Source organism: Desmodus rotundus, chromosome 2 (assembly GCF_022682495.2).
Source record: "Desmodus rotundus isolate HL8 chromosome 2, HLdesRot8A.1, whole genome shotgun sequence".
Lineage (NCBI taxonomy): Eukaryota > Metazoa > Chordata > Mammalia > Chiroptera > Phyllostomidae > Desmodus > Desmodus rotundus.
In genome coordinates this window covers 111,875,226-111,902,491 of record NC_071388.1, presented here as the reverse complement: position 1 = coordinate 111,902,491, position 27,266 = coordinate 111,875,226, and the positions used below count along the sequence as shown (strand labels likewise).

Genomic DNA, 27,266 nt, shown 5'->3' with positions numbered 1-27,266 from the left:
TGTCCCATTCCCCCCCCCACTCCACTCCATCCTGCCCACCCCCCTCCCTCCCACATTCCCCCCCTATAGTTCATGTCCATGGGTCATACTTATAAGTTCTTTGGCTTCTACACTTCCTACACTATTTTTACCTTCCCCCTATCTATTTTCCACCTATCATCTATTCTACTTATTCTCTATACCTTTCCCCCTCTCTCCCCCTCCCACTCCCTTAATGACAATCCTCATGTTCTAGTTGTTTGCCTAGTTTGCTCTCATTTCTGTTTTATGTGTGGCCGTTAATAACTGTGAGTTTGCTGTCATTTTTACTGTTCCAATTTTTGACTTATTTTACTTAACATAATACCCTCTGGGGTGATCCATGTTGTCATAAATGATAAGATTTCATTATTTTTTATAGATAAGTAATATTTCATTGTATGCATGCACCATGTTTTAAGCATTTATCTATTGATGCACAAGCACTTGGGTTGCATCTGTATCTTGGCTATTGTAAATAACACTGCAATAAACATAGGGGTGTATACATACTTTCATTTCAGTTTTTTGAGATTTATTGAATATGTACGTAGCAGTGAAATCACTGGGACATAGCCAGATTCATTTCTAATTTTTTATGATCCTCCATGATGTTTTCCATAGTGACTGCACCAATTTGCATTCCAACAGTGCACAAACGTTCCCTTTTCTCCACATCCTCACCAACACCTGGTGTCTGTTCATTTATTGAAGATAATGATTCTACAAGGATGAGGAGATATCTCACTGAGTTTCAATTTGCATCTCTCTGATAATTAGTGACACTGAGCATCTTTTCATATGTTTATTTCACATTTGTATGTTCTCTTTAGAGAAGTGCCTATTCAGGTCTTCTGTCCTCTGCCCATTTAATTGGATTTTCTGTGAGTGTGTGTGTTTAGTTACATGAATTCTTTATAATTTTGAATATCACCCCTTATTGAATGTATCATTGGTGAACATCTTCTTCCATTCAGTGGGTTGTATTTTCTTTTTGTTGATTGTTTCCTTTGCTGTGCCAAAACTTTTTAGTTTGATACTATACAATTTATTCATTTCTTCCTTTTTGTTTTTCTTGCCAGCGGAGATAAGTCAGAAAAAAAATATATTGCTAATAGAAATGTTCAAGGTTTTACTGCATATGTTCATTTCTAATAGTTTTATGGTTTTGAAACTTACATTTAAGTCTTTAATCCATTTTGAGTTTATTTTTGTATGTGTTATAATAAGGTAGTCTAGTTTTATTTTTATATGTATCTTCCAATTTTCCCAACACCATTTATTGAAGAGACTGCCATTACCCCATTGTATATATATTCTTGCCTCCTTTGTCATATTTATTCTAGTTCTATAAAAAATGCCATTGGTATGTGTTAATACTTTATGAATAGAGTTTGTGCCTATTTTTACCAGCTATGGGTCAGGGTTCTAGCACAGTGTCTGGAAAGCTTCTATTCATTTACTTTTTCAATATCCATGCTTGGGTTAATTCAGAGTAGCTGGGAGACAGGCTCAGGAACTGCTACTGGTAAAGCTTTCCAGGTAATTCAGATGTACAATGCTTGGATGAGAACTAGGAATTGACAGTCTGCTTCAGTCTGTGTTTAATTTTCACTGAGGGCCATGTTGGCCCTAGTGAAGGGAGGGAAGGCTGCCATCCCTGGGAGATATGATGGCAGATGAACTCTAGGCCAATGCATTCCACCTCTATAACTATGGCTCCTACATGGCCTTCCTAATGTAGACTCTGGATGAGAGGAGGAGGAGAGGGCTCTCCATACACTCTGCTGGCCTTGACTTGGGTACCAAAATCTGCTGTGATCGGGACAATTGTAATAAATTGGATTAGAGACCTCTGTGTCCTGTCAATATCTGTTTATTAGGGACGAAGCTGGCCTAAAATCAGACTCACAGCTTCCCCAGAAACTTCCAAGGAACTGTAAGATACTAATGATTTTCTAACACTGCACAGTTGAGTGGGATGAAACAAACCTTGCCTCTGGATATCCTGTTGGAGACTGCATTTAAATTTGCCTACCTGTGGTTTTCCCTGAAATGACAAGTGGACCTCCCTGCTCCAGAGCAATGCTTGACTCTGCAGTGAGAAAGATCTTTTTATATGTCCATATCTGCTTAGTCTACATGCGATGTTGCAAGACAGGCAAGACTGGTCTACTTTACAGAGAAAGAACTGAGGCTGGGAACAGGTTAAGTGGCTGGTAGACACTTAAAAAGCTCATCAGTAAGTGCCATTGCTAGCATTTGAACTCTGGCTGGGAGCTTGTTTCCAAGAATGTTTACTCGTTTAAAATCTGTGTTAGTGAATCAATTTGCTGATGTGGTCATTATGGGCAAAACCTTTGACTACATAACTAACATTTTATCATTTCCAGTCATTTCCTTTACCTAACTCTGATTTTAGTTATGCAACTTCTCTGAAGAACCATACTTGAAGGTAAAAGGTAATACTTCTTACCTTATTTGTCATTGTGAAGACTAAAAAACTTTATTATAAGTCAAATGCCCTAAAAAGTTTTGGTACAGAGTATTTAGCAAAGGGTAAAATTAGTAAAAAATTATTATTAATATTACCCTGCTGGGTTTATAATTGGCCATTCTTCTTTCTTTAAAATAATATTCTTAAACTCCTTCCTCAGCAAAGCAATAGCACTTACTAACCTTTGTAATTATTGACCCCATTAAATAAAAATAAAACTTGTGAAACATGGCATGAAACAATAAACATATAAAAATGAAATTACAAATCAATTTCACAATTAATATTCAAATTATAAATTAAAATGTGAACAAATTAAATCATTTTGCAGATTATAAAAGGAATATCAATAATGCAATAACCAATTAAAACTTATTCTAGAATGCAAAGATAGTTCAACATTGAAAAAACTTACTAATGTGATTGGTTTTGTTTATCAAAGGGAAAATATAGCTAAGAGTAATTAATTAGAACTTTAATAGAGTAGTGTATCTATTAAAGTTACATACAAAATTATTTTTCTCAAATTGAAAAAGAGTTTATAACATTTATTAAATATACAACTATCAGATATTTATTCTTAAAAAATTAAAACAATTAACTATATAATTATAAATATATAAATATGAAAATAAAAACCAACATCAAAATTTGATTTAAAATATGTCTATATAGATATTTAACATTAAATTTTCAAAATAAATTTTACTTAAGAGATTAGTCAGGGGTGTCTGCTCTTATTTCTATCACACACTGTAAAGATACACACCCAAGATTTAATCATGGGTATCTCTAGTTGGTAGTATTGTATATTTCTGTATTTTCTTACTTTTACTCAATAGTATTTTACATTAGAAAGATCAACAACATTTATTGTACTGTAAAAATTAAAGTTTTCCAGGGAAAACCTTGGTAGATTTTATTTATACTTTCTATAAATATATTTTGGTAGCTGTTTATGTAACATACATTAAAAATAAATCAAATGCTTTTTTAAATACTTCTCAAAGGTCTCTCGTGATAATCAAGGAAGAATAATGTGGGTTAGGTAACAAGAATCAGCATAATTTCAATATCCATTTTGTGCTGAGACACATGTTTATTTCACTGTTAGCCCCTCTCTGCATTCTTCCTCTGAATTCTGCTCTTGTACATTATCTCAGTGTACAGAGGTGCACTTTCTTCCATTTACCCATGGTGTGCTGACTCTACACAGTGCTTTAGAAATTCCATCACCCTACTCACCAAGTCGTTGGTTGAGTTGAGCTGGGCTGTGAGTACCAGTGAGGTCTGAGGAACTGGAAAAAGCCATTGGAGAAAGCAGGGATGCTAATGGGTCATCACAGTTGTCTGAAGCAATAGGACAGAAAGAGAGCAAATTTTATCAGTGAGAGTCAATAATGATAGGGATTATGCCTTTATCCACCATCATTTATTAATCAACTGCCCTGAACAAAGCCAGCACTATTTATTTTCATGTGCTGTTTCATCTACTCCTCTCAACAACCTTAAAAAAGTTACATGTTTCCTTAACAGTTGGAGAAACTAAAGTTCAGAGATGTTAAGTTATTTTGTCTAAGGTCACAACACAACACTAGAAAATAGTGCATCCAGAATTCTCATCTATATTTGTCTAATTGAAAAGCCCAATTACCTATCTATTCCTTGAATAAACTGCTTGAGCAAAGCCTTGAATTAACAGCTATTGAGGTTATTCTGTAAGAAGGAAGATTATTAAAGGGAAAAACATTGTTAAACTACTCTCTAATATTCAGGCCCTAAGGACTCTTGTAATAGTTGTATCTAGAGCGACAGAACAATTTAGAATATCTCACTCTCAATTGTGTGAAAGTCTTTTAAAAATGAGTCTCTAGTTTTAATAATTCATTTCTATTCCACAAAGTAATAGAGAATAGTTCTGATCTTGTACAGTACTGAATATGACATTCATTTCAGTAGGTACCCTTCCAGCTTTCCCTAAATGAGGTAAATATGCCTCCTAAGGTGTCTTTGATGCTGCCCAGATATGGAACATGGTGAGGGCAAAGGGTAGTGGTGTGGTCTTAACAACATAGATATGTTCTCCTACATGGACTGTTATCCCCTAACCATCCAATCACATGCAGAGGATGCTGCTCTTCACGTAACATATTGGTCATGTACAAGTTTTGTAGTATTTTATTTATTTGTTTGTATTCTCTTATAGGTGACAAGATCTTTGTGGAACCTTAGCAATGTGTCTGGTACATAATAGACTTTTTATAAAGTCTTTTTAAAAGAATGGAATGGTGAGGGAAGAAAGGAAGGAAGGAAGGAAGGAAGGAAAGAAGGAAGGGAGGGAGGGAGGGAGGGAGGGAAGAATTTACATAACAGTACAAACACTCATTTCCATTTTTAAATCTTGTTTACAATTAATCTTGCAGGGCATTTCAAAAAGACTTCACGAAATCTAGAAAAACTTCTGTCAAAAAACTTAGAAGTACGTTATTCAGTTTAATGGTAAATTTCATGGTATTAAAGGCTTTCATAAAGAGTTGATGTGACATTTTTTAAAGAAAACAAATGGATTTTGAGGCTGATTTCTTATCTGTAAAATTCTTTTTTTCTTTTCTTTTACATTTTTTTCATTTATAGTTTACATTTACAATTATTTTATATTGGTTTTATATATTAGGTGTGCAGTATAGTTGTTAGATAAACATATACTTACACAGTGTTGCCCCTGATATTTTTACTACCTCACTGGCACCATACATAGTTATTACAATATTATTGACTATATGGCCTATACTGTACTTTACATCCCCATAACTATTTTGTGACTACCAATCTGTATTGCTCAATCCTTTCACCTTTTTACCCGGTTCCCCAACCCCCTTTTCCACTGGCCCCCATCAGTCTGTTTTCTGTATCCGTGAGTATGTTTCGGTTTTGTTAGTTTATTTTGTTCTTTTTTTTATTGTTGTTCAGGTACAGTTGTCTCTATTTTCTCCCCAACATTCCCCCCCTACCACAGCCATCTCAACCTCCCTCACCTGATCCCAGCCCCCTTGGTTTTGTCCATGCATCCTTTATAGTTGTTCCTGAAGACCCTTTCCCCTTTTCCCTCCATTACTCCCTCCCCTCTGGTTACTGTCAGTTTGTTCTTAATTTCAATGTCTCTTATCCGTAAAATTCTTAAAGGGCAGTATTTTACCTAAGTGCAGGAAAATTAATAAGAAACATAAAATTATTTTTGTTTATTAAATGTGTTTTAAAAATCAACTAGCAAAGCATATTTTGAGTTTTATTCCCCACCACAAATATTTGAAAAATATTTTGAGGTATTTGACAAACACAAAACAGAACCAGATTCTCAGCAAAGAGAAATAACAAAAATTACACAAAGTACCTCTGCAGACTCAGTCATTCTGAGAATGGGAAATGGAGCTAGAGGCCACTATTCTCTTGGCATATGATGCAGATGAGAGAAGGTGCATGCACAGCTCCCAGGAACTTGTTTGAAAATGCAAGCCTTTTACACTATTTATATACTGGGAAAAAATTTAAACATAGTGAAAATCTTGTATTTTGTTTAGGCCTGTTTTATAATCAGAAAATAGTAGATGATACAAAAAACTGAAACCAATTGAACTGGGCCCCACAAGAATGTCCCATGCACATGTGCGCACAGAAGACACCATGGAGCATCCCAGTAAGTGTGCAGCTGTGTGATGAGCCTCACTTATCCATATATGTAGTAACAGTTATCCTCCAACTTCAAATTGCACTGCTTCCACCATTTCCCAATAACTCACAACCCTTATGACACTCAGTTCCATAAGCAAACTGAAGATCTTTTGAAGGAAACATCTTGTATTTATTATAGCATTTGTATATTTCTTAAGCATGCTCAATGTATAAAACTGTGGTACCATTTTTATTTGGTTCTTATGGCTTTTTATGTGTCATTGATGACATTTATTTTAGTATTATACCCTTTATCCTAGTTTCCCCTAAGTAGAACTAGAAGTGACCTAATCATTTTAATTTAATTCAGTCCAGTAAGTTTTCATAAGAACCTACTTTATGTTTGGCCTTGGTTAGGAATTGGGGATAGATTTGAGTAAAAGTAAATCTTGTAAATCAAGAAGTTCAGAGACTATTGAGAAATATAGAGATATAAAAAAATAAATAAACTGATAGGAAATTTCAGAAGAGTTTCACCAAAGTCACATCCAAACTAGTGAATCGGGTGCCTTGCTATCCAGATGTCCAGATCTATTGGGTCTCCCTTGGCATTATGCAGTCTTCTCATTCACAAGTCACTGCCACAGGGAGAGATAAGCTTCCAAAGCTCACCAGCTTCAGCACCCCAGCTGCCATTTCTCTACTGCCCATCTTCTTCTCAAATGTGCTTTCCTTATCTAAGCTTGTGGTATCAATGTTTCCATCTTGGAAATTAGGAAATCCACTAAAACAATCTGTACTAAGGAAAGGATCCAGGAGATCCCTTTGGATAACTTTCCTCATGGAGCTTGTGTGTCAGAACAGAAGCTGCTACAGCCCATGTCTAAAATTTGGCTCTCTCATTCCTCCTAACAGTGATACAAGTGGGAGATTTTCAAATCAGAAGTGAGAAAGGCCTCCCTGTTCCTAGCCAACAGGTAGTCCCTTTGTCATCTCCATATCACATAAACAAACTTGATGTCATCTAAATTAAGAACCAACAAGTTCTTTAATTAAATCACCCCTAGTCATTGGGAATTTAATAAAGTATCAATATAACCACTCTAAATTCAAAAGTGTACATTATATTTACACATCTGTGTTATTTTTTATATTTTTATTTATTTATTTTTTGAGAGAGGGGAAGGGAGGATAAAGAGTGGGAGAAAAACATCAATGTGTGCTTGCCTCCCACGTGCCCCCTACTGGGGACCTGGCCCACAACCCAGGCATGTGACCTGACTGGGAATCAAACTGGACACCCTTTGGTTTGCAGGCCAGGACTCAATCCACTGAGCCACACCAGCCAGGGCACATCTGTCTTATTCTTAAAGCAAAGGTGATTGATCTAGCATAAATAAGAACAATAATTAGATTTTTGTTTTTGTTTTGTTTTTTATTAATTGTTTGTGACAGTGTGAAATAGTAGAAAGTCTCAAGAGCATCGGAACTGGGATTCTCATCCGAGACCGATTTCTTCTCTTGCCTTGGTGATTCCAGGTAATCCATTCAAATTAACGAAGCTTTATTTCTGTTGTTATCTGTCAGAGAAAGTCATCTTTGCCATGTGCACCATAGATGGATTTTAAAGATGAAATGAGAACAAATTGGAAAAAAATAAACTTTAAGGGAAAAGCACAAAATGAGAACAGGAAGCAGTATATGAATTGTCTGTAACATCTGCTGCAATTGAAAGCAACCATTTCAACAAATTTATTTCTGGGACCTTATTTCTATGTCACAAATCTAGCCCAAGAATTGGTGTCACCAATAGCTCTTTCACACTAAAGTTGGTGTGCATACAGTGCAGTATATAGATATTTTCTCATAGAAATGGACATCTGAAACCTACATGATCCTATTAACCAATGTCACACTAATAAATTTAATTAAAAATAAAGGAAAGAATAAAGAAAAACAAGTAGGAAGAAAACATTGTTTCCATATTAGTAGATGTTTATTAAATCAAGTATGTTATTTGATATTTTCTATTTGAATCAGTGGTGATAATTTGTTCAACAATATATATTTATAGTTAAATCTTAAAAGTCTTCTTTCCCATTAATTAGAAAATAAAGGCACACCGGCCAAGATGGAGGCATAGGTAGACACACTGTGCCTCCTCGAACAACCAAAAGAAGGACAACAACAATTTAAAAACAAAAACCAACCAGAACTGACAGAAAATTGAACTGTATGGAAGTACGACAACCAAGGAGTTAAAGAAGAAACATTCATCCAGACTGGTAAGAGGGGTGGAGACTGGCAGCCATGTGGAGAGGAGTCTTGGCAAGGCAGTGGCTGGAGGACCAGGGTGGGCAAGTTGGTGGCTGGCAGACCCATTGAGGTGGCAGATTGTGGAGTGGGGTGGGAAAAGCTGCAGCTGGCCTGCTAGGCAGCAGCTAGTGGACCAGGCGACAGACTGCACAACCCAGGATTCCAGCTCAGGAAGATAGCCTCAAACCACTGATTGAAAACACCTGTGGGGGTTGAGGTGGCAGCAGGAGAAACTCCCAGCTTCACAGGAGAGTTTGTTGGAGAGACCCACAGGGTCCTAGAAGGTACACAAACCCGCCCGAATGGGAATCAGCACCAGAAGGGTCTATTTGATTGTGGGTAGCAGAGGGAGTGATTGAAAACCGGCAGAGAGCAGAGAAACCTCCACTGCTCCTTCTCAGACCCCACTCCCACCGACAGCTTCACAGTGCAGTGACCAGCATTACTCCGCCCTGGTGAATACCTAAGGCTCTGCCCATTTATGTAACAGGCACACCAAGAACAAAAAAAAAAAAAAAAAAAAAGGCCCAAATGAAAGAACAGATCAAAGCTCCAGAAAAAATACAACGAAGCGATGAAGAGATAGCCAGCCTATCAGATGCACAGTTCAAAACACTGGTAATATGGATGCTCACAGAATTGGTTGAATTTGGTCACAAATTAGATGAAAAAATGAAGGCTATGCTAAGAGAAACAAAAGAAAATGTACAGGGAACCAATAGTGATGGGAAGGAAACTGGGACTCAAATCAACACTGTGGACCAGAAGGAAGAAAGAAACATCCAACCAGAAAAAAATGAAGAAACAAGAATTCAAAAAAAAAAAAAAAATGAGGAGAGGCTTAGGAAACTCCAGGACATCTTTAAACATTCCAACATCCAAATTATAGGGGTACCAGAAGGAGAATAGGAAGAGCAAAATATTGAAAACTTATTTGAACAAATAATGAAGGAGAACTTCCCCAATTTGGCAAAAGAAATAGACTTCCAGGAAGTCCAGGAAGCTCAGAGAGTCCCAAAGAAGCTGGACCCAAGGAGGAACACACCAAGGCACATCATAATTACATTACCCAAGATTACACAGAAGGAGAGAATCTTAGAAGCAGCAAGAGAAAAGGACACAGTTACCTACAAAGGAGTTCCCATTAGACTATCAGCTGATTTCTCAAAAGAGAACTTACAGGCAAGAAGGAGCTAGAAAGAAGTCATGAAAGGCAAGGACCTACATCCAAGATTGCTCTATCCAGCAAAGCTTTCACTTAGAATGGAAGGGCAGATAAAGTGTTTCTCAGATATGGTCAAGTTAAAGGAGTTCATCACTACCCAGCCCTTATTCTATGAAATGTTAAATGGATTTATCTAAGAAAAAGAAGATAAAAATATGAACAGCAAAAACGACAGCAAACTCACAGTTATTAACAACCACACCTAAAACAAAAACAAAAGCAATCTAAGAAAACATCTAGAACAGGTACAGAACCAGAGAAATGGAGACCACATGAAAGGTTATCAACAGGGGAATGGTAGGGGGAGAGTGGGGAAAAGGTACAGAGAAGAAGTAGCGAAAATGGTAGGTAGAAAATAGACAGGGGGAGGGTAAGTATAGTATAGGAAATGTAGAAGCCAAAGAACTTATATGTATGACCCATGGACATGAACTCTCAGGGGGGAATGTGGGAGGGAGGGGGAGGGCAGGATGGAGTGGAGTGAAGGGGGGGAAATGGGACAACTGTAATAGCATAATCAATAAATATATTTAAAAATAATTATAAATGGAATATTAAAATGAAAAGAAGACAAATGAATAATTGTAATAATAGTGCTTAAGTCAGTTCAGTGCTCGTAAGAGTTGAGAATTCCCTTGTAATGCTGGGGCTTCCACAATAGGGATTTTTTAATGGTTATTTATTTATTTATTTATTTATTTTACTACAATGGAGCTAAACTTCCGATATCTAATCATGATCCTGCATTGGATGGTACTAAATTACTCAGAAAATCCTGGCTACTCACAAGACTATTATCTTAAAGTGTACTTCAATCAATCCATATACATTAATCAAACCCTCTCATTTTCAATGGTTCTAGCCATAGGGTTCCTCAAGGAAACACTAAGATCTCTGTGTGTCATTAATATGCTCATTGGAATTTAAGAAAAATGTCTGATTAAAAAGATAGCAATGAGAGAAGTTTGTGCCCACACTTGCCACCACAGCAAGGGTGCCTCCCCCGCCCTACGAGGTGGGACTGACTCACTAAGAGGAAGGAGGAGGCGCCCCTGCCCCCACAGAGGAGACCAGCAGGGCTCAGGGAGTTAGAAGTCCCCACAAAGACTTAACTCAGTGTGGGAGCTGCCCCATCCCTAAGAGACTTTATGAGTCTCTAGCACCTGGGAGAGCAAAGAGTGAGAAGGTGGGATATGAATTACCCCTAATTGGTGCACCTGAAGGACAGCACAACTGGTGAATTGAAGGCATAGGCCTGGGCTGAAGGGCATTGGGGGGCCTGGCAGCAAAATGAGGAACTGGGCTGGAGGCTGGGCAACTGTGAAGAGTGTGGCCCGACTTGGCCTCCATCCTCCCAAAACTATAGGAAGGGAGAAAAGCAAAACCCAACCCCTCAGCCTGAAGCAGACAAAAATACCAGCAGAATTTGCCTGGCCAGTTCAAAGCCAACAAGAGGCTTTTTTTTTCTCTTTCCTTCTTCCCCCCAACTACCCACCACCAAGTGAGACAATAAAACCTAAAGCTGTGAAAGGACCAGAGCCAGAGGGATCTAAAGAGGGATCATCTTAACAACTGAGAAACTGAGACAAACTTCACTTTGCTATTCCAGAGAACTTGCAAGTTATTGTTTATTTGTACTATTATTATTTTTCATTATTTTTACTTTTCATTTTATTACTATTTTTTTTATTTCTCTTCTTTCTGTTTAGTTTTCTTTGTTTTGTTTAATTGCATTGTTTGACTGGTTTTCCTTGATCTCTCTTTCATAGTGTATTTGTAATTTTCCTTCTTTCACTTCACTTCTGTTCTAATAGCACACTGCTTAGGTCATGTACTTCTTCTTATTATTATTCAGATCACATAGATTTGTCATATGATTGTTGTTCCAGTACTATGTAAGTAATGGTTGTTCCATACAATTGTAAATACTACACAGCATTGCTCCCGGATCATAGCACAGTTCACTGTCTTCTGTAACTTTATTACTGTTGTGGTTAACTATGTTCTCTCACAAACTATGCCTATTTACTATCCTCTACTCTCACTATATCTCATAATCTGATCTCCCACAAGCTCACTGTTTTCTGGATTCAACTCACAATTCTTCTGCCCTATAACAATAGTCATCTTTTTTCCACCCTTTCTAAAAAGTGAATTGTTGGGTGAAATATCACAGTTAACACTATAATTACTCAAAGGATCTCCTATCTCTTCTTTACCTGTAGGTACTTTAAATCTCATAGAATACACTCCTGCTGTCTCAATCCATTTTTCTTTCACCCTCCAACTGAACAATAGTGAAAGAGAAGCCTCAAAACCTCAGACAGACAAAAGAAACAACTTCAACACACCTGTCTGCACCTGCAGTGCAGATTACAAGACATGATGGGCTGAGTGACACTCAGGTAACCAATTAGAGGGAAAGACCCACCAAAGAAAGACCCAGCAACAATCAACCCCCCCAAACATACAGACATACAGAGAGCCAACATAAACAACAGCCCAAGAACAGCAATCCCAGAGATCAAGACTACATCACTGAATCTCACATGTCTCCTACCATAGAAGTTCACACCACAAAACTAAGGAGGCAGAACAGATCAATTTAAGAAGCAGAGTCTAACGAGAAGAGTCTTGCAAAAAAAAAAGACAGACAAAGAAACAAACCCCCCAAAAAAAGAAAGGGAGGAAGACTCAGAAAGAATGCTAAATGAATTAGAGGCAAGTCAATTGTCAGATATTGAGTTCAAAGCAATGGTTATCAGGAAGCTCAATAACCTCACAGAGAATTAACAAAAAAAAATAAAAGGGGGAGGTGAAATTACAATTAACTCACCGCAAACTATATCAACATGAAAAAGGAAATAGAAACTATCAACAAGGGCCAAGAGGGAATGAATAATACAATTTCTGAATTGAAGAACACAGTAAAAGGAATCAAAAGCAGGCTCGATGAAGCAGAGGATTGAATCAGTGAGCTGGAGGACAAGGTAGAAAAAAACCACCCAGAAAGAGCAAGAAAAGGGAAAGAGACTCAGACAGAATGAAGAGGTGTTAAGGGAACTACAGGACAACATGAAACATAATAATATCCATATAATAGGGGCACAAAGGAGAAGAACAAGAGCGAGGGACAGAAAACCTGTTTGAAAAAGTAATGAAGGAGAACTTCCCTAATGTGATGATAGAAAGAGACACTCAAATCCAGGAAACACAGAGTCCCAAGCAAGAAGAACCCAAAGAGGCCCACTTCAAGACACATTATAATTCAAATGGCAAAATTTAAAGAAAAAGAGAGAATCTTAAAAGAAGCAAGGGAGAAACAGGAAATATTATACAAGGAAACCCTGATAAGTCTAGCAGCTGACTTCTAAAAAGAAACATTACCAGCTGGAAGGGAATGGCAAGAAAGATTCCAAGTAATGAACAAGAAAGGCCTAAAACTGAGACAACTCTATCCAGCAAGGCTCTTTATTAAAATGGAAGGGCAAATAAGGATCTTCCCAGACATTAAAAAAAAAAAAGCATAAAAGAATACACCCCCAGCAAACCAGCATTGCAAGATATGCTAAAGTGTCTGCTTTAAGAAGAAAGAAAAACACTGAGAGAGAAAGGAACAAAGGTAAAAAGGGAGTAAAGTAGCAATGAATAAGTACCTATCAATAATAACATTAAATGTAAATGAATTGCGTGCCCCAATCCCAACACATAGAATAGATGAATGGATAAGAAAACATAACCCACACATATGCTGCCTACAAGAGACCCACCTCAGAACAAAAGACCTATACAGACTGAAAGTGAAGACCTGGAAACAAATATTCCAAATAAATGGAAAGGGGAATAAAAGCCCGGGTAGCAATATTCATATTAGACAAGGTAGACTTCAAAAAAAAGTTCCATAAAAAGGGACCCAGAAAGTCACTTCATAATACTCAAGGGAAGAATCCATCCAGAAGACATAAATATTGTCTATATAAATGCACCCAATAGAAGCACACCTAAATATATAAGGAAAATCTTGGAGGACTTCAAGAAAGATATTGACAGCAACACAATTATAGTACGGGATTTTAACAGACCACAGTCAAAAATGGATAGATCTTCCAAACAACATATCAACAATGATATTGCAGCATTGAACAACGCCCTAGATCAATTGGACTTAACTGATACATATAGAGCCTTTCATTCCAAAGAAGCCAAATACACATTCTTTTCAAATGTACATGGAATATTTTCAAAGATAGACCACATGATAGGACACTTAACAAGTCTCAACAAATTCAAGAAAATTGAAATCATCTCAAGCATTTTTTCTGACCACAAGGGACTGAAACTAGAAACCAACCTCAAGGAAAAAACTCAAAAACACTCAAACTCATGGAGATTGAATAGCATGCTATTAAACAATGAATGAGTCAAGAATGAGATCAAGGTAGAAGTCAAAAACTTTCTGAGAACAAATGAAAATGAACATAAAACAACCCAAAAGTTAGGGGACACAGTGAAGACAGTACTGAGATGGAAGTTCATACAGGCCAACCTAAAAAAGATAATAGAAGCACACCGGACCCTACACTTATAAGAGCTGGAGGAACAACAACAAAGACAGCCCAGAGCAAGTAGAAGGAAGGAAATAAACAAGAACAGAGCAGAATTAAATGACATAGAGACTAAAAGCACAACTCTAAGGATCAATAAATCCAGGAGCTGATTCTTTGAAAAGGTAAACAAAAGAAACAAGCCTTCAAGCAGACTCATTAAGAAAAAAAGGAGATAAGAACCAAATAAACACAATCAGAAATAAAAGAGGAGTAGTACAACTGATACCACAGAAATACAAAGCATTGTAAGAAATTACTATGAAGAACTAAATGCCAAGAAATTTGAAAACCTAGATGAAGAGGAAAAAATTCTAGAAAAGTATAATCTTCCAAAACTGAATGAAGAAGAAACAAAAAGCCTGAACAGACAAATAACAGCTGACAAAATTAAGCAGTAATCAAAAAAATCCCGACACACAAAAAGCCCTGGACCACATGGTTTCACATGAGAATTTTACAAAGCATTTAAGGATGAGCTAACCCTATTCCTTCACAGACTATACCAAAAAATCCAAGAAGATGGAAAACTTCTAAACTCTTATTATGAAGCCAGCATCATCCTAACCCAAAAGCAGATAAAGACATAACAAAGAAAGAAAATCTGCAGGGCAATATCACTGATGAACATAGACACTAAAATCCTCAAGAAAATATTGTCTAACCATACCCAGCAATACATTAAAAAGATCATACATCATGATCAAGTGGAATCATCCAGGGGATGCAAGGATGGTACAATATTCACAAGTCAAAAATGTAATATATCACATAAACAAAAGGAAAGACAAAAATCACATGATCATATCAATAGATACGGAAAAAGCATTTGATAAGGTAAAGCACCCATTTCAACAAAAACACTTATACGGAACCTATCTTCATGGAATGGTAAATGCAGCCCAGCCCTATTGGAAAGCTGAAAGGCGTGTGTTGGCACACAGGAAGCAAAAACCACAGATCTGCTTTCCCATGGGAACCAGGCCTGAATTACACCAAGCTGTTTTGAAACTTGCTCTTGCTAAAACACCCTCACCCTGAGTTAAAGTACCAAATGATTACTACATATCTTTAAAGTAACTTCCTGAAGTCTGTGCTAATTCTCCCAAAGACAGAGTGTAACCAGACCACTCACTCTTATCGTTCCCTTCCATTTACAACATTTTTACCTTGTTAATCTGTAGGGAGTAATCAGTTACATCCTTTCCTTTGTTATCTGTAAAAAGTAATTACCTAAAGTAAACATAAGCATAATGAATGAGAACCTTCTCGGATGTATGCTATTAGAAAGCCACTACTAGTAGTTTCTTCCACAAAGAAACTACTCGACCTAATGAGTGAATTTTGTAAAACAGTGGGATACAAAGTCAATATTCAGAAATCCAAGACATTTTTGTACATCAATGATGAAATATAAGAAACAGAAATCAGTAAAACAAAAAAATCCCATGTGATATAGCAAAAAGAAAAATAAAGTACCTAGGAATAAACCTAATGAAGGATGTAAAAGATGTACTCAAAAAACTACACAACACTGAACAAAGAAACTAAGGAAGACAAATGGAAGCATGTGCCATGTTCATGGATTGGAAGAATTAACATCATCGACATGTCCATACTATGCAAAGCAATTTATGGATTCAATGCTATCTCTATTAAATTAGCAATGACATATTTCACAGATACAGAAGAAATATTTCAAGAATTTATATGGAACCATTAACAACCCCAAATAGCTGCAGCATTTTTTAGAAAGATGAACAAAATAGGAGAGATCACAATACCAGATATCAGAAATAGGAGAGATCAAAATAGGAGAGATCACAATATCAGATATCACTGTATTAGAAAGCTACTGTAAAAAAAAAAAAAAAAAAAAAAAAAAAAAAAAAAAAAAAAAAAAAAAAAAAACCAGCCTGGAACTGGCATAAGAACAGACACATAGAAAAATGGAGCAGAATAGGGAGCCAGAATAAACTGAAGTCTCTATGGTCAATTAATATTTGACAAAGGGGGAAGAAGCATAAAATGGAGTCAAAAAAGCCTCTTCAACAAATGGTGTTGGGAGATCTGGACAACTACAGGCAAAAAAATAAATGAACAAGAAAGGAAGGAAGGAAGAAAGGACGGACACAAGCAAGGAAGGAAGGACAGAAGGAAGAAAGGAAGGAAGGAAGGAAGAAACTCTATCACCAGCTAAGTACATACACAAAAATAAATTCAAGGTGGATAAATGACTTAACTGTAAGTAATAGCACCATAAAAGACCTAGAGGAAAACATAGGCAGGGAAATCTCAGACATTCCACAGAGCAATATTTTCACTGATGTGACCCCTACACCAAGGGCCATAAAGGAAAGAATAAACAAATGGGACCTCATCAAATTAAAAGGCTTCTGAACAGCTAAAGAAAACAGCATTAAAATGAAAAGAGAACCAACTATATGGGAAAACATATATGACAATGAGACCTCAGACAAGGGTCTGATCTCCAAAATATATAAAGAACTCACACAACTACACTCTAGGAGGACAAACAACCCAATTAAAAATGGGCAAAAGATTTGAACAGACACTTCTCTGAAGAGGACATACAGAGGGCCCAGAGATATGAAAAGATGCTCAACATCACTAGCCATCAGAGAGATGCAGATTAAAACTACAATGAAATACCACCAGTTAGAATGGCCATCATAAACAAATCAACAAACAGCAAGTGTTGGAGAGGTTGTGGAAAAAAGGGAACCCTAATGTACTGTTGGAAGGAATGCAGATTGGTGCAGCCACTGTGGAAAACAGTATGAAGTTTACTCAGAAAACTAAAAATGGAACTGCCTTTTGACCTAGCAATTCCGTTGCTGAGATTATACCCTAAGAACCCTGAAACACCAATCCACAAGAACCTATGCACCCCAATGATCATAGCAGCACAATTTACAATAGCCAAGTGCTGGAAGCAACCTAAGTGCCTATCAGTAAATGAATGGATCAAAAAACTACGGTATATTTACACAATGGAACACTTATGCAGCAGAAAGAAAGAAGGAGCTCATACCCTTTGCAACAGCATGGATGGAACTGGAGAGAATTATGCTAAGTGAAATAAGCCAGTTGGTGAGGGACAAATACCATATGATCTCACCTTTAAGTGGAACCTAATCAACAAACAAGCAAGCAAGCAAAATATAACCAGAGGTTGTGAAATTAAGAACAATCTGACAGTAACCAGAGGGGTGGTGGGAGAGGATAATGGGTGGGGAGGCGAAAGGGTGTTCAGGAACAACTCTAAAAGGCACATGGACAAAATCAAGGCCGAGTGGAAGCAGGGGAGGGAGGTGAGGGTGGCAGGAATGATGGGGGAGTAGTGGAAGGTAAATGCAGACAATTGTATTTGAACAACAATAAAATAATTTTTAAAAAATAGCAATGAGTTGGGGACTTGTCAATATCACAACCCAGTGAGGTCAACACCAACAATATGATTGGATGAGATAAACATATACTGATAATAGGTACAACTGGTGTTTTTAGGTGAAAAAATAATGCCAGCCCAGAGACTGAATTAGCAGTCCTTCAAAATTCTAATCTGGACTCTGTGTGTGCTGCATGTGTTTATGGACCAGATGGAGACTTTAGTATATTTGGAAAGAGCTCAGACTTTGAGTTTGAGCCCAGTGTGAATTCAGATCTTGACTCTGAAGCTTACTAATATGTCCTTTAGATGTTATTTAATCTCAGTCTTCTCTATGGAAAATGGGGATATTAATTATTTATTGTCTTGTTATGAGAATAAACAGACCATACATTTAAAATATTTGGCCCAGTACTGAAACACAACTAGACACATGTTAATTTTTCTATCATTTTTTTCTTAGATAAAAGCTCATCACCTCTGGTTCCAGATATTGCCTTTGTAAAATGACATTTCTTGTATCTTCTACTATGTCTTTCAGACTTTATTCATCCAGATGATTTTAAGACTATTTATTTATCAGCTCTTCAAGGTTCATAGGATAAGTCTATACCCAGAGATATTCTGTTTCTGTGTTACTTCAGCTCCAAGACTAAATACTAAACATTTTAGTTTTATCACATTTTTGTAGTACTAAATAAACAGTTATTTTGCAGTGTTACAGGCATCATGTGATCTGATTCACAGATGGGTTAGTTTTAAGGGGAATAGAAAGCACAGCTTTTATATAGCATTGCAAGGGATAGGATATAGAAAATATTTGGATTTATTTCTCATATTTATATTCAATATATTTAATTTTGACATTTTAAAAGAGGGACTGTCATACTTGCATTTTTATATTATAACCCTAAAAAGTTGAGAAACCCTACTTTGGGTGACAGAGCCACAGTAATTTCTATTTTAGAAGGTATTCCCTGATTTCAGTGTAGACAAATGGGTAGGCAGATGTATGAGCAAATGTCTGTGCATAAGGATAGGGATAGGTTAGTGAGGCTAAAAATTAGTGAAAGGAAGACTCAATCAAGGCCTTTAGAAATAATAAAGGAAAAAAAATAAAGGCCTGAACTAAAAAAAAAAATGGCAATTGAAATTGGAGAAGGTGATTTAGTTATATTATTAAAAATCAGGATGGCCAAGTAAATTAAAAGGGACATAATAATAGAGGATAATCTCAAGATTTTTGGTTTTAATAACCCTTTATTATGTTAGAGAACTGAGAAGCTCAAAAATCATTTTTAAATTTGAAAAATTTAAATCAAGCAAAACAGAGATGATGAATGCCCCAGACGAAAATGATTTCTAAATTATAGTTACCGTTTCTCACCCTCCTTTTAGATAAATATAACAAGTGCTCTCATAGGAACAAAAAATATACAAGGATACATATAAGATGGCAGGTTATAAAATACTACAAATGCATACATTCTTTTTTAAAAAATTATTTCACTGTTGTTCAATTACAGTTGTCTGAATTTTCTCCCTGCCCCTCCCCCAGACCTCATCCAAACCCACCTCTCTCCCTTGCTTCCACCCTCCCCCTTGATTTTGCCCATGTGTCCTTTATGGTATTTCCTGAAAACCCTTCTCCCTACTGTCACCTCCCCCTCCCCTGTGGCTATTGTTAGTTGTTCTTAACTTCAATGACTCTGGTTATATTTTGCTTGCTTGCTTGTTTGTTGATTAGGTTCCACTAAAAGGTGAGATCATATGGTATTTGTCCCTCACCAACTGGCTTATTTCACTTAGCATAATTCTCTCCAGTTCCATCCATGCTGTTGCAAAGGGTATGAGCTCCTTCTTTCTCTCTGCTGCATAGAATTCCACCTTTGTGTAAATGTACCATTCTTTTAAATCCACTCATTTGCTGATGGGCACTTAAGTTGCATCCAGCACTTAGTTATTGCAAATTGTGCTGCTATGAACATTGGGGTGCATAGGTTCTTGTGGATTGGTGTTTCAGGGTTCTTAGGGTACAATTTCAGCAGTGGAATTGCTAGGTCAAAAGGCAGTTCCATTTTTAGTTTTGTGAGGAAATTCCATACTGTTTTCCATACTGGCTGCATCAGTCTGCATTCCCACCAACAATGTACTAGGGTTCTCTTCTCTCCTCATCCTCTCCAACACTTGTTTGTTGATTTGTTTATGTTGGCTATTCTGACTGTTGTGAAGTGGCATATCACTGTGGTTTTCATTTGCATCTCTCTGATGGCTAGTGATGCTGAGCATCTTTTCATATGTCTCTGGGCCCTCTGTATGTCCTCTTCAGAGAAGTGTCTGTTCAAATCTTTTGCCCATTTTTAATTGGGTTGTTTGTCCTCCTAGAGTGTAGTTGTGTGAGTTCTTTATATATTTTGGAGATCAGACCCTTGTCTGAGGTCTCATTGTCATATATGTTTTCCCATATAGTTGGTTCTCTTTTCATTTTAATGCTGTTTTCTTTAGCTGTTCAGAAGCCTTTTAATTTGATGAGGTCCCATTTGTTTATTCTTTCCTTTATGTCCCTTGCTTTAGGGGATGTGTCTGTGAAGATGTTGCTGGATGGAATGTCTGAGATTTTCCTGTCAATGTTTTCCTCTATGACTTTCATGGTGTTATGGCTTATATTTAAGTCTTTTATCTACCTTGAATTTATTTTCGTGTATAGTGTAAGTTGGTGATCAAGTTTCATTATTTTTTTTTCATGTAGCTGTCCAGATCTCCCAACACCATTTTTGAAGGGACTATTTTTACTGCATTTTATGCTTTTTCCCCCTTTTTCAAATATTAATTGACCATAGAAATTTGGGTTTATTTCAGGGCAATCTGTTCTGTTCCATTGGTCTATGTGCCTGTTTTTATGCCAGTACCAGGCTGTTTTGATTACAGTGGCCTAATACAGTTTGATATCAGGTATTGTGGTCCCTCCTGCTTTGTTCTTCTTTCTCAAAATTGCTGCAGCTATTTGGGATTGTTCATGGTTCCATGTGAATTTCTGAAAAGTTTGTTCTATATCTGTGAAATATGTCATAGGTACTTTAATAAGGATTGCATTTAATCTATAAATCGCTTTGGGTAGTATGGCCATTTTGATGATGTTAATTCTTGCAATCGACAAGAATGGTACCTGCTTCCATTTATTCGTGTCTTCCTTAATTTCTTTCTTCAGTATTGTGTAGTTTTTTGAGTACAGGTCTTTTACCTCCTTAGTTAGATTTATTCCTAGGTACTTTATTTTTCTTTTTGCTATATCAAGTGGGATTTTTTCACTGACTTCAGTTTCTGATGTTTCATTGTTTGTGTACAAGAATGCCTTTGATTTCTGAGTATTGACTTTGTATTCAGTTGTTTCGCCAAATTCATTTAAGATTTTCTATGTACACTATCATGTCATCTGCAAACAATGACAGTTTTGTTTCCTCCTTTCTAATTTGGATGCCTTTTATTTCTTTTTCTTGTCTGATTGCTGTGGCCAGGACTTCCAGTACTATGTTGAATAGGAGTGGTGAGAGCATGAATCCTTGTCTTTTTCCTGATCTTAGTGGGACAGCTCTTTGTTTTTGTCCATTGAGTATGATGTTTTCTGTAGGCCTTTCAAATATGGCCTTTTGTCAAATGGATCCATTCTCAATTTCCCAAAGAGAGGCATGTTGTATGCAGTACTAGTAAATGTGGTATATCTAGGAATAAAGAAACATCACAGGGACCTGAGGTGGGTAGCTCCCCTTGCCTTCAGAAGTTTCTTTTTCCTTCATTCTATATATTCCTTCATGGTTAGGCTGTCTGTGATTTTATCTTCTGGCACTCCTTATTCCTTCATCTATGCTCAGACATGCCAATTTTTGGCATTCCTCTGGACATGCTGCATCACCCCTTTGTGCCCATTCAGGTTTGACCCAACTATGAATGCCCACATACCCCTTTTCTTCTGCCCAGCCATCAACTCTTATTCACAGCACAGGATGCAGATGCTTCTGGAAACATGCTTTATCTCTCCTGGGAATGAGAATTGCTTCCACCTTTGGGGTCTTTTATGTTTATTTTCCCCTCCACTAGGAAGACCCATTACCAGGAAGTTCCTTGCTTTGATGATGTTATCACACATGTGAGACCTCGATATCTTTGAGAACTGGGACCGCATTACTTCTGATCTTTCATTGCCTTTCACAGTCATAATCTGAAATTAGTTGCTCAATAATTATGTAAGTAGAATTTTTTTTTAAATGAAGGACAATTTTAAATTGGGCTTGAAAATCTGGGTAGAATTCAGGTAGGTTTCTAAAGGAAGAAATATCTGGGCAGAAAAGTATGGAGATTCATTTGCCCAAGTCACACAGGAAGTGAAATCAAGACTTGGTAATTTTGTGAGATAATCAGTACCGTTATAAAGGTGTATTTTTCCCAAATGCCTACTCTATTGATCTTTAGAAAAAGCATCTCAGCAGGTAGGGTGGCTGTAATGGTGACCACATTCTGAGAGGACAAAGGACACGTTTATCCAGGTTTCAGGGATATGACCTGGGGAGGCAAAGCCATCTACTCTCTAAAGCCTTTGTTCTAGACTCAAATACCCCTCACTCTGCAGGGGAAAAAAGAAAACAATACTCTGAGGGTGATGGAGATAGGCCTAGAAATATGGAGCCACCTGTCTGTGCAAGACCAATGAATATGTGACAATATAACAAGGAGTGAAATGGTCACAGCTGTGGGTGCCATCACTCTGTTTGGACATTTGGTTGTTCTATTGGCTGGCTTGGCAAATTTAGACAAATCCATTCCTTCTCTGTGCTACAATTTTCATCCTTGGAAAATGCTCTCTACAGGGGATAGAGACAAATGGAGTTATGAAACTCCAACAGAAAAAGTGGTTCTTGGCACAAAGGAAGTGTTCAGTTAATGATAACTACAACATTATAATTATCGAACAGCCCTCTGAAAAGACTCTTAAGTAAGAAATGATGTTTAGAGAGTACATAAATTTGAATACTGAAATTGTCAGGTGAAACACATTCAGATCTCTAATTTTTAATTATCCTCAATGACCAGTCCCCTTAATGTTTCACTCGGTCTCTCTGGGTCTGGCTTTTCATGATTTGGAAGGGGAACTAATCAAAGGTGACCCGTAAACTGGCATGGATGGTCCCCACTAAACAGCTGGTTCTCTTTAACTGATGATTGATGATGCTGGTTTATGTGTTTATTCTCTTCTAAAAGGACTATTTTCCCTGGAAGGGAGGGGACAGACAGAGTGCAGGCCATATCCCAAATCTTACCCTTTCGTTTTTGGCATTCTTTTGTATGCTATTACTTATGCATATTTGATCCAAGAAAATTCACTGGAAAGAAGACCTAAGCTTATTGTATAGAGATAAATATTACTTATTATTTTATTATTCATAAAATATTATTTATAAGTATTGATTATTCTGAGATCCTGAGATTATCACATTCCATCTTTGGAAATGGTAACTCTTAAATAACTCAATAAAAATCCTGGGTATAATTTACTGGATCAACCTGTGATGTTCTCTTTGTTTAAGCTCTGTGTACGGGAGAACGTTTGCTCCTCAGAAGAAGGAGGAAAGGCTAGGTTCCAACAGACAATCCATTTGACCAAATTGTTTGTGTGGTGCAGAGAGCTTCCTTGTCTAACATCAAATATGATCCTATGAGACTCTATATAATGACCTAGCAGGCACAACAATATAATGATTTTTGAGACATTTCAGGCCTCTAGATAATGACTTTTAAGGGGACAAGCTAAAAATAAAACCTTTTTCCAGGCAAAATGTTCATCTTGCTCATCCTGAATTATTATTGTGATTTTTAAGCAAACACTATGAAGACATAAAATGCTGTAAATGTTATATGGCCATGTCCAGGTATTTGGTGCTGTAGTTTAAAAGCATCAATAAAGTTTGAGTTGTATTCAGAATCTGAAAACCTGTCATGGTCAGATGAGTTCAATTCTCATTTTTCTCATACCCAACCCTTCAAATTGTACATGAACAGATTAAACATAGCAGGAAAATATATTGTACTGTGTTCAATAAATATCTCCAATTTTGGAGGAAATCTTTAGCAATCAAATAATATGAGGAAAGACACACTGGAATGTAATTATTACCTTGGGGAAATTTCATTTCAACACTGAAGACAGAAGTGCTATATTTCAAAACTGTGAGCAAAGATTAATGGAGATGAAGGGAGTGGTAAGTACGCGTGAAGCAAGATGTTTAAATTTAATGTCATTGCAAAACATGAGAAGTCATCATTTCAAGTCTCAATAACCTCAAACTGAAATGCATTCATTGCTATATTTCTTCATTTTTTCCTCCTAACATTGTACTTTGCAAGTTGAATATGCCTGACAAGGAGTTGGTTCGAAAATTAAGGGTTCTTTTTCTGAACAAGGTTAAGTTTAGCTTTGATGAAAGCACAGTTTGGAAATCTCCTGCCAAGCATTTCCTCTGGGCAAAAATGGACAGGATTTTCAGTTTCTCTGTCAGCTTTAGCACTACCTCAAGTGGTTCTGAGTCAAGGCTCAAGAAAAAAGACAGAATGAAGAAAATAAATCCTTTAAAGCATTGTGGTGCTTTGAGAGCTCCAAAGAGAATTTTTCAAGTATGTTTTTATGAACTGGGTCACAGAGTCTAGTTCTTTATATAATGTGTTAGGAAGGCATTCTTTAGTACACTAGGAAAATGTGAATGCATGATGTTGGATACTAAATATTGCATTTGCCACAGAAAGTTGGACTGAATCTACATGAATACTGATAAGTAGAAAATATGTAGTCATTTGCTCATATTTGATATCTGTTGATATTTGGACAGGATAGTATTTTTTAAATGCTGTGTGTGAGCCTTCAAAAGAGGTGAACCTAATGAAATTCCTGCTTTGATCATCTTCCTATAAAACCTCACCCAATTCCAGAATTCCTGTGTCTTCTTCTGTCAAGGGTGGTCCAGGCACCTCAACCTTATTGAGAGCATAAATTATAATGGCATATGGATAGATTGCAGAATCTTATTCAGGATCCAACTCCCAAATCTCCCACTCTGCTGGTCAGTGAGCCACACATGGACCAGCAAAGACCTACAACATTCATGGCCTCTCCTAACTTTCTCTCAATTTACTATTTCATGTAACTGACCCACTGGCTCAACTCAGACCTCCGGAATCTTAAATAACCTTTGTGGGACCACACAGCTGGAGATTGACAAAGCTGTCCCAGCCCCATGGTGAAGGAAAATGGGATGGCAGACAAGGAAATAGGGGGATTATCAATAAGGGCTTTGTATAGGCAAAGTTTCTGTTCCTATCACAAAGTATATTACAGTATGGGCCATATGTACCCATATTTTGCTGTGTATGATGCATACATTTTTGCCCAAATTTGTGAGGGAAAAATAAAGATGCACATTATACATAGGTAGTACTAATTCCATATCTATATAAATGTTTTTATTTTTTATTTATGTTTATGTGTTAAAAATGTGTTATGTGCTAGAAAGCAATAACAATATCTGTATGCATAGTACCCTGGAATATGATGATCAGTTTTATTTCTAAATATAAATAAATAAAAAATTAAAACAAAATATTTTTTACTGAAAACGTTGGTCAAAAATGTGGGTAAAAATGTGCATGATATATGGCAAAATATGGTATTCTGTTCCAGGTGCTAAAACTGCTAACATTATAACAGCACACAGTGTTTATTGACAAAAGGCCATTGTGACAGGTGATTTACATTAATTTAACTAATTGACTCCTCCTAAAAGTAATTATGTTAGGCATTATTTTCCTGGTTTCATAAGGAGAATTTAAGTAACTTGCCCAAGGTCACAGAGCTGGGTTTGGCACTAGATCTATCTAGTGCCTATTAACTTATCTACATTATTACTATTCTGCAGAACTGACCTAGGACACTTCTGTCCTTTCTATCAATTTGCTCACAATCTCTTGATCAAACAATCTTGGAAAAATTTGGTCAAATATAAGTGATTTCTATATACACTCTGCCAACACTTTTACAATGTATAGAGGTATATCCAAACCAATTTTTAAATTACCAAGGAGAGGCTAAATGTCCACTATTCAAATTACAAAAGAAATTTTATTGAAGCCATTTTCGGAATTTTTTTTTTTTACCTGGAATTTGGAGTTATCCTGAATGTACATATGACCATATCTCCAGGATCTACAGAGCCCATATGACACACGGAGAAGGTAAAAACACTTAGGGGTTAGGTCTACTTTACTCCCTCTGATTCCTGGGCTGCAGCTGGTTGGTTTCACCTTCATGAAATGTGGAATTTGGTCTCCTGCAAAGCTGGAGATGTAAGTTTTCCTTGCCTCACTGAACAGGGGTTGAGGAAGATTGGAAAGGGGCCCACAGGCAGATTCTCATATAATGACAATGTTATTTTTCCTAAATTGAGGTGGAAGGCATATAGATTCATTTTTATTATTCATGTCTTCCACTTAATCGATAAATAGTACTTTATATACTCTCAATTTAATTAAAATATTTTAGAAGGACTAAGTAAATATGTAGTGCGCAAGTGAAAGAATATCAATTATTTGGAAATGATTTAGAAACGTGAGACATTTTATAAATGCCATTTATCCAGACCACCTACCATTTCAGAAGGTGCGCACACACTGCTTGTCTCACTGCCAAATGATGCTGGGAAAAGAGCTGGGGCTGAATCTGTAAGAAAAGCCAACATTGACCCCAAAGTTTGGGACATAGGAAGGAATAAACAGATGACAGAGTCTTCATATTACTATATGATTTTTGAGACCGAGGCATTGTGGATGACCCTGTGTGATCTTTGACCATCATTTTGTGTTTCTTTTGCATTTTACTAATTTTCTAACTATTCATTTACTTTTTTAACATTAACTTTCTTTTTAATTAGTCTCTATAAAAATGTTTTGTGAGTATTTTATAGTGGGAACAGGAATGCTTTCTAGGTGCTTTGGGTTTCAAGACAATACATTGGTAGTATTTCCATAAAAAATGCTATACTCTTGTGGAAGCAAGCATCTCTCTGTAAGTGAGTATGGGTTAATGAGTATATTATCTTTGCCAGGAAATATGAACAGCAATGAAAATGAGGACCTGCTCCTCATACAAACTATCAATAAATCTATGACAGGAGTGCTGCTGTGTACCCATGCCAATTTTTAACTTAGGCTCCTCATCCTCAGTCTTTCAAGTATCTTTACTGTAACATGAGGAAACTGGGGCTGACAAAATTTAAGTAATTTACCTAAGAAATGGGAGATACAAGATATGAATCCCAAACCAACTCCACTTCCTTTCTTTTAACAAGTTTAGCACATGCTTGTCTTTCTCAGTGGACATGGTTTTCTTATCAGGCAAAACACCATTTCTTTTTTGTGAGTACTCGTATCTTGAGCAATGTAAGCCATGTTACTTGACAATTGTCTTCTCCCCTTGGGCATTTGTCA

General features: G+C 36.7%; 1 protein-coding gene across 3 annotated transcripts in view; it reads right to left on the bottom strand.

The window, feature by feature from the left end:
* CNTNAP5 (contactin associated protein family member 5) overlaps window positions 1–27,266 on the bottom strand; it is a 981,662-nt gene that overhangs the window by 764,656 nt on the left and 189,740 nt on the right. For 2 of the 3 annotated variants that reach the window (XM_045203156.2, XM_053918556.1), the window contains exon 2: window positions 3,761–3,865. In XM_045203156.2, the coding sequence (XP_045059091.2) occupies window positions 3,761–3,865 (105 nt within the window). Of the gene's footprint in view, window positions 1–3,760; window positions 3,866–26,428; window positions 26,500–27,266 lie in introns of all 3 variants that reach the window. The other variant, XM_053918555.1, reaches the window with a different exon arrangement.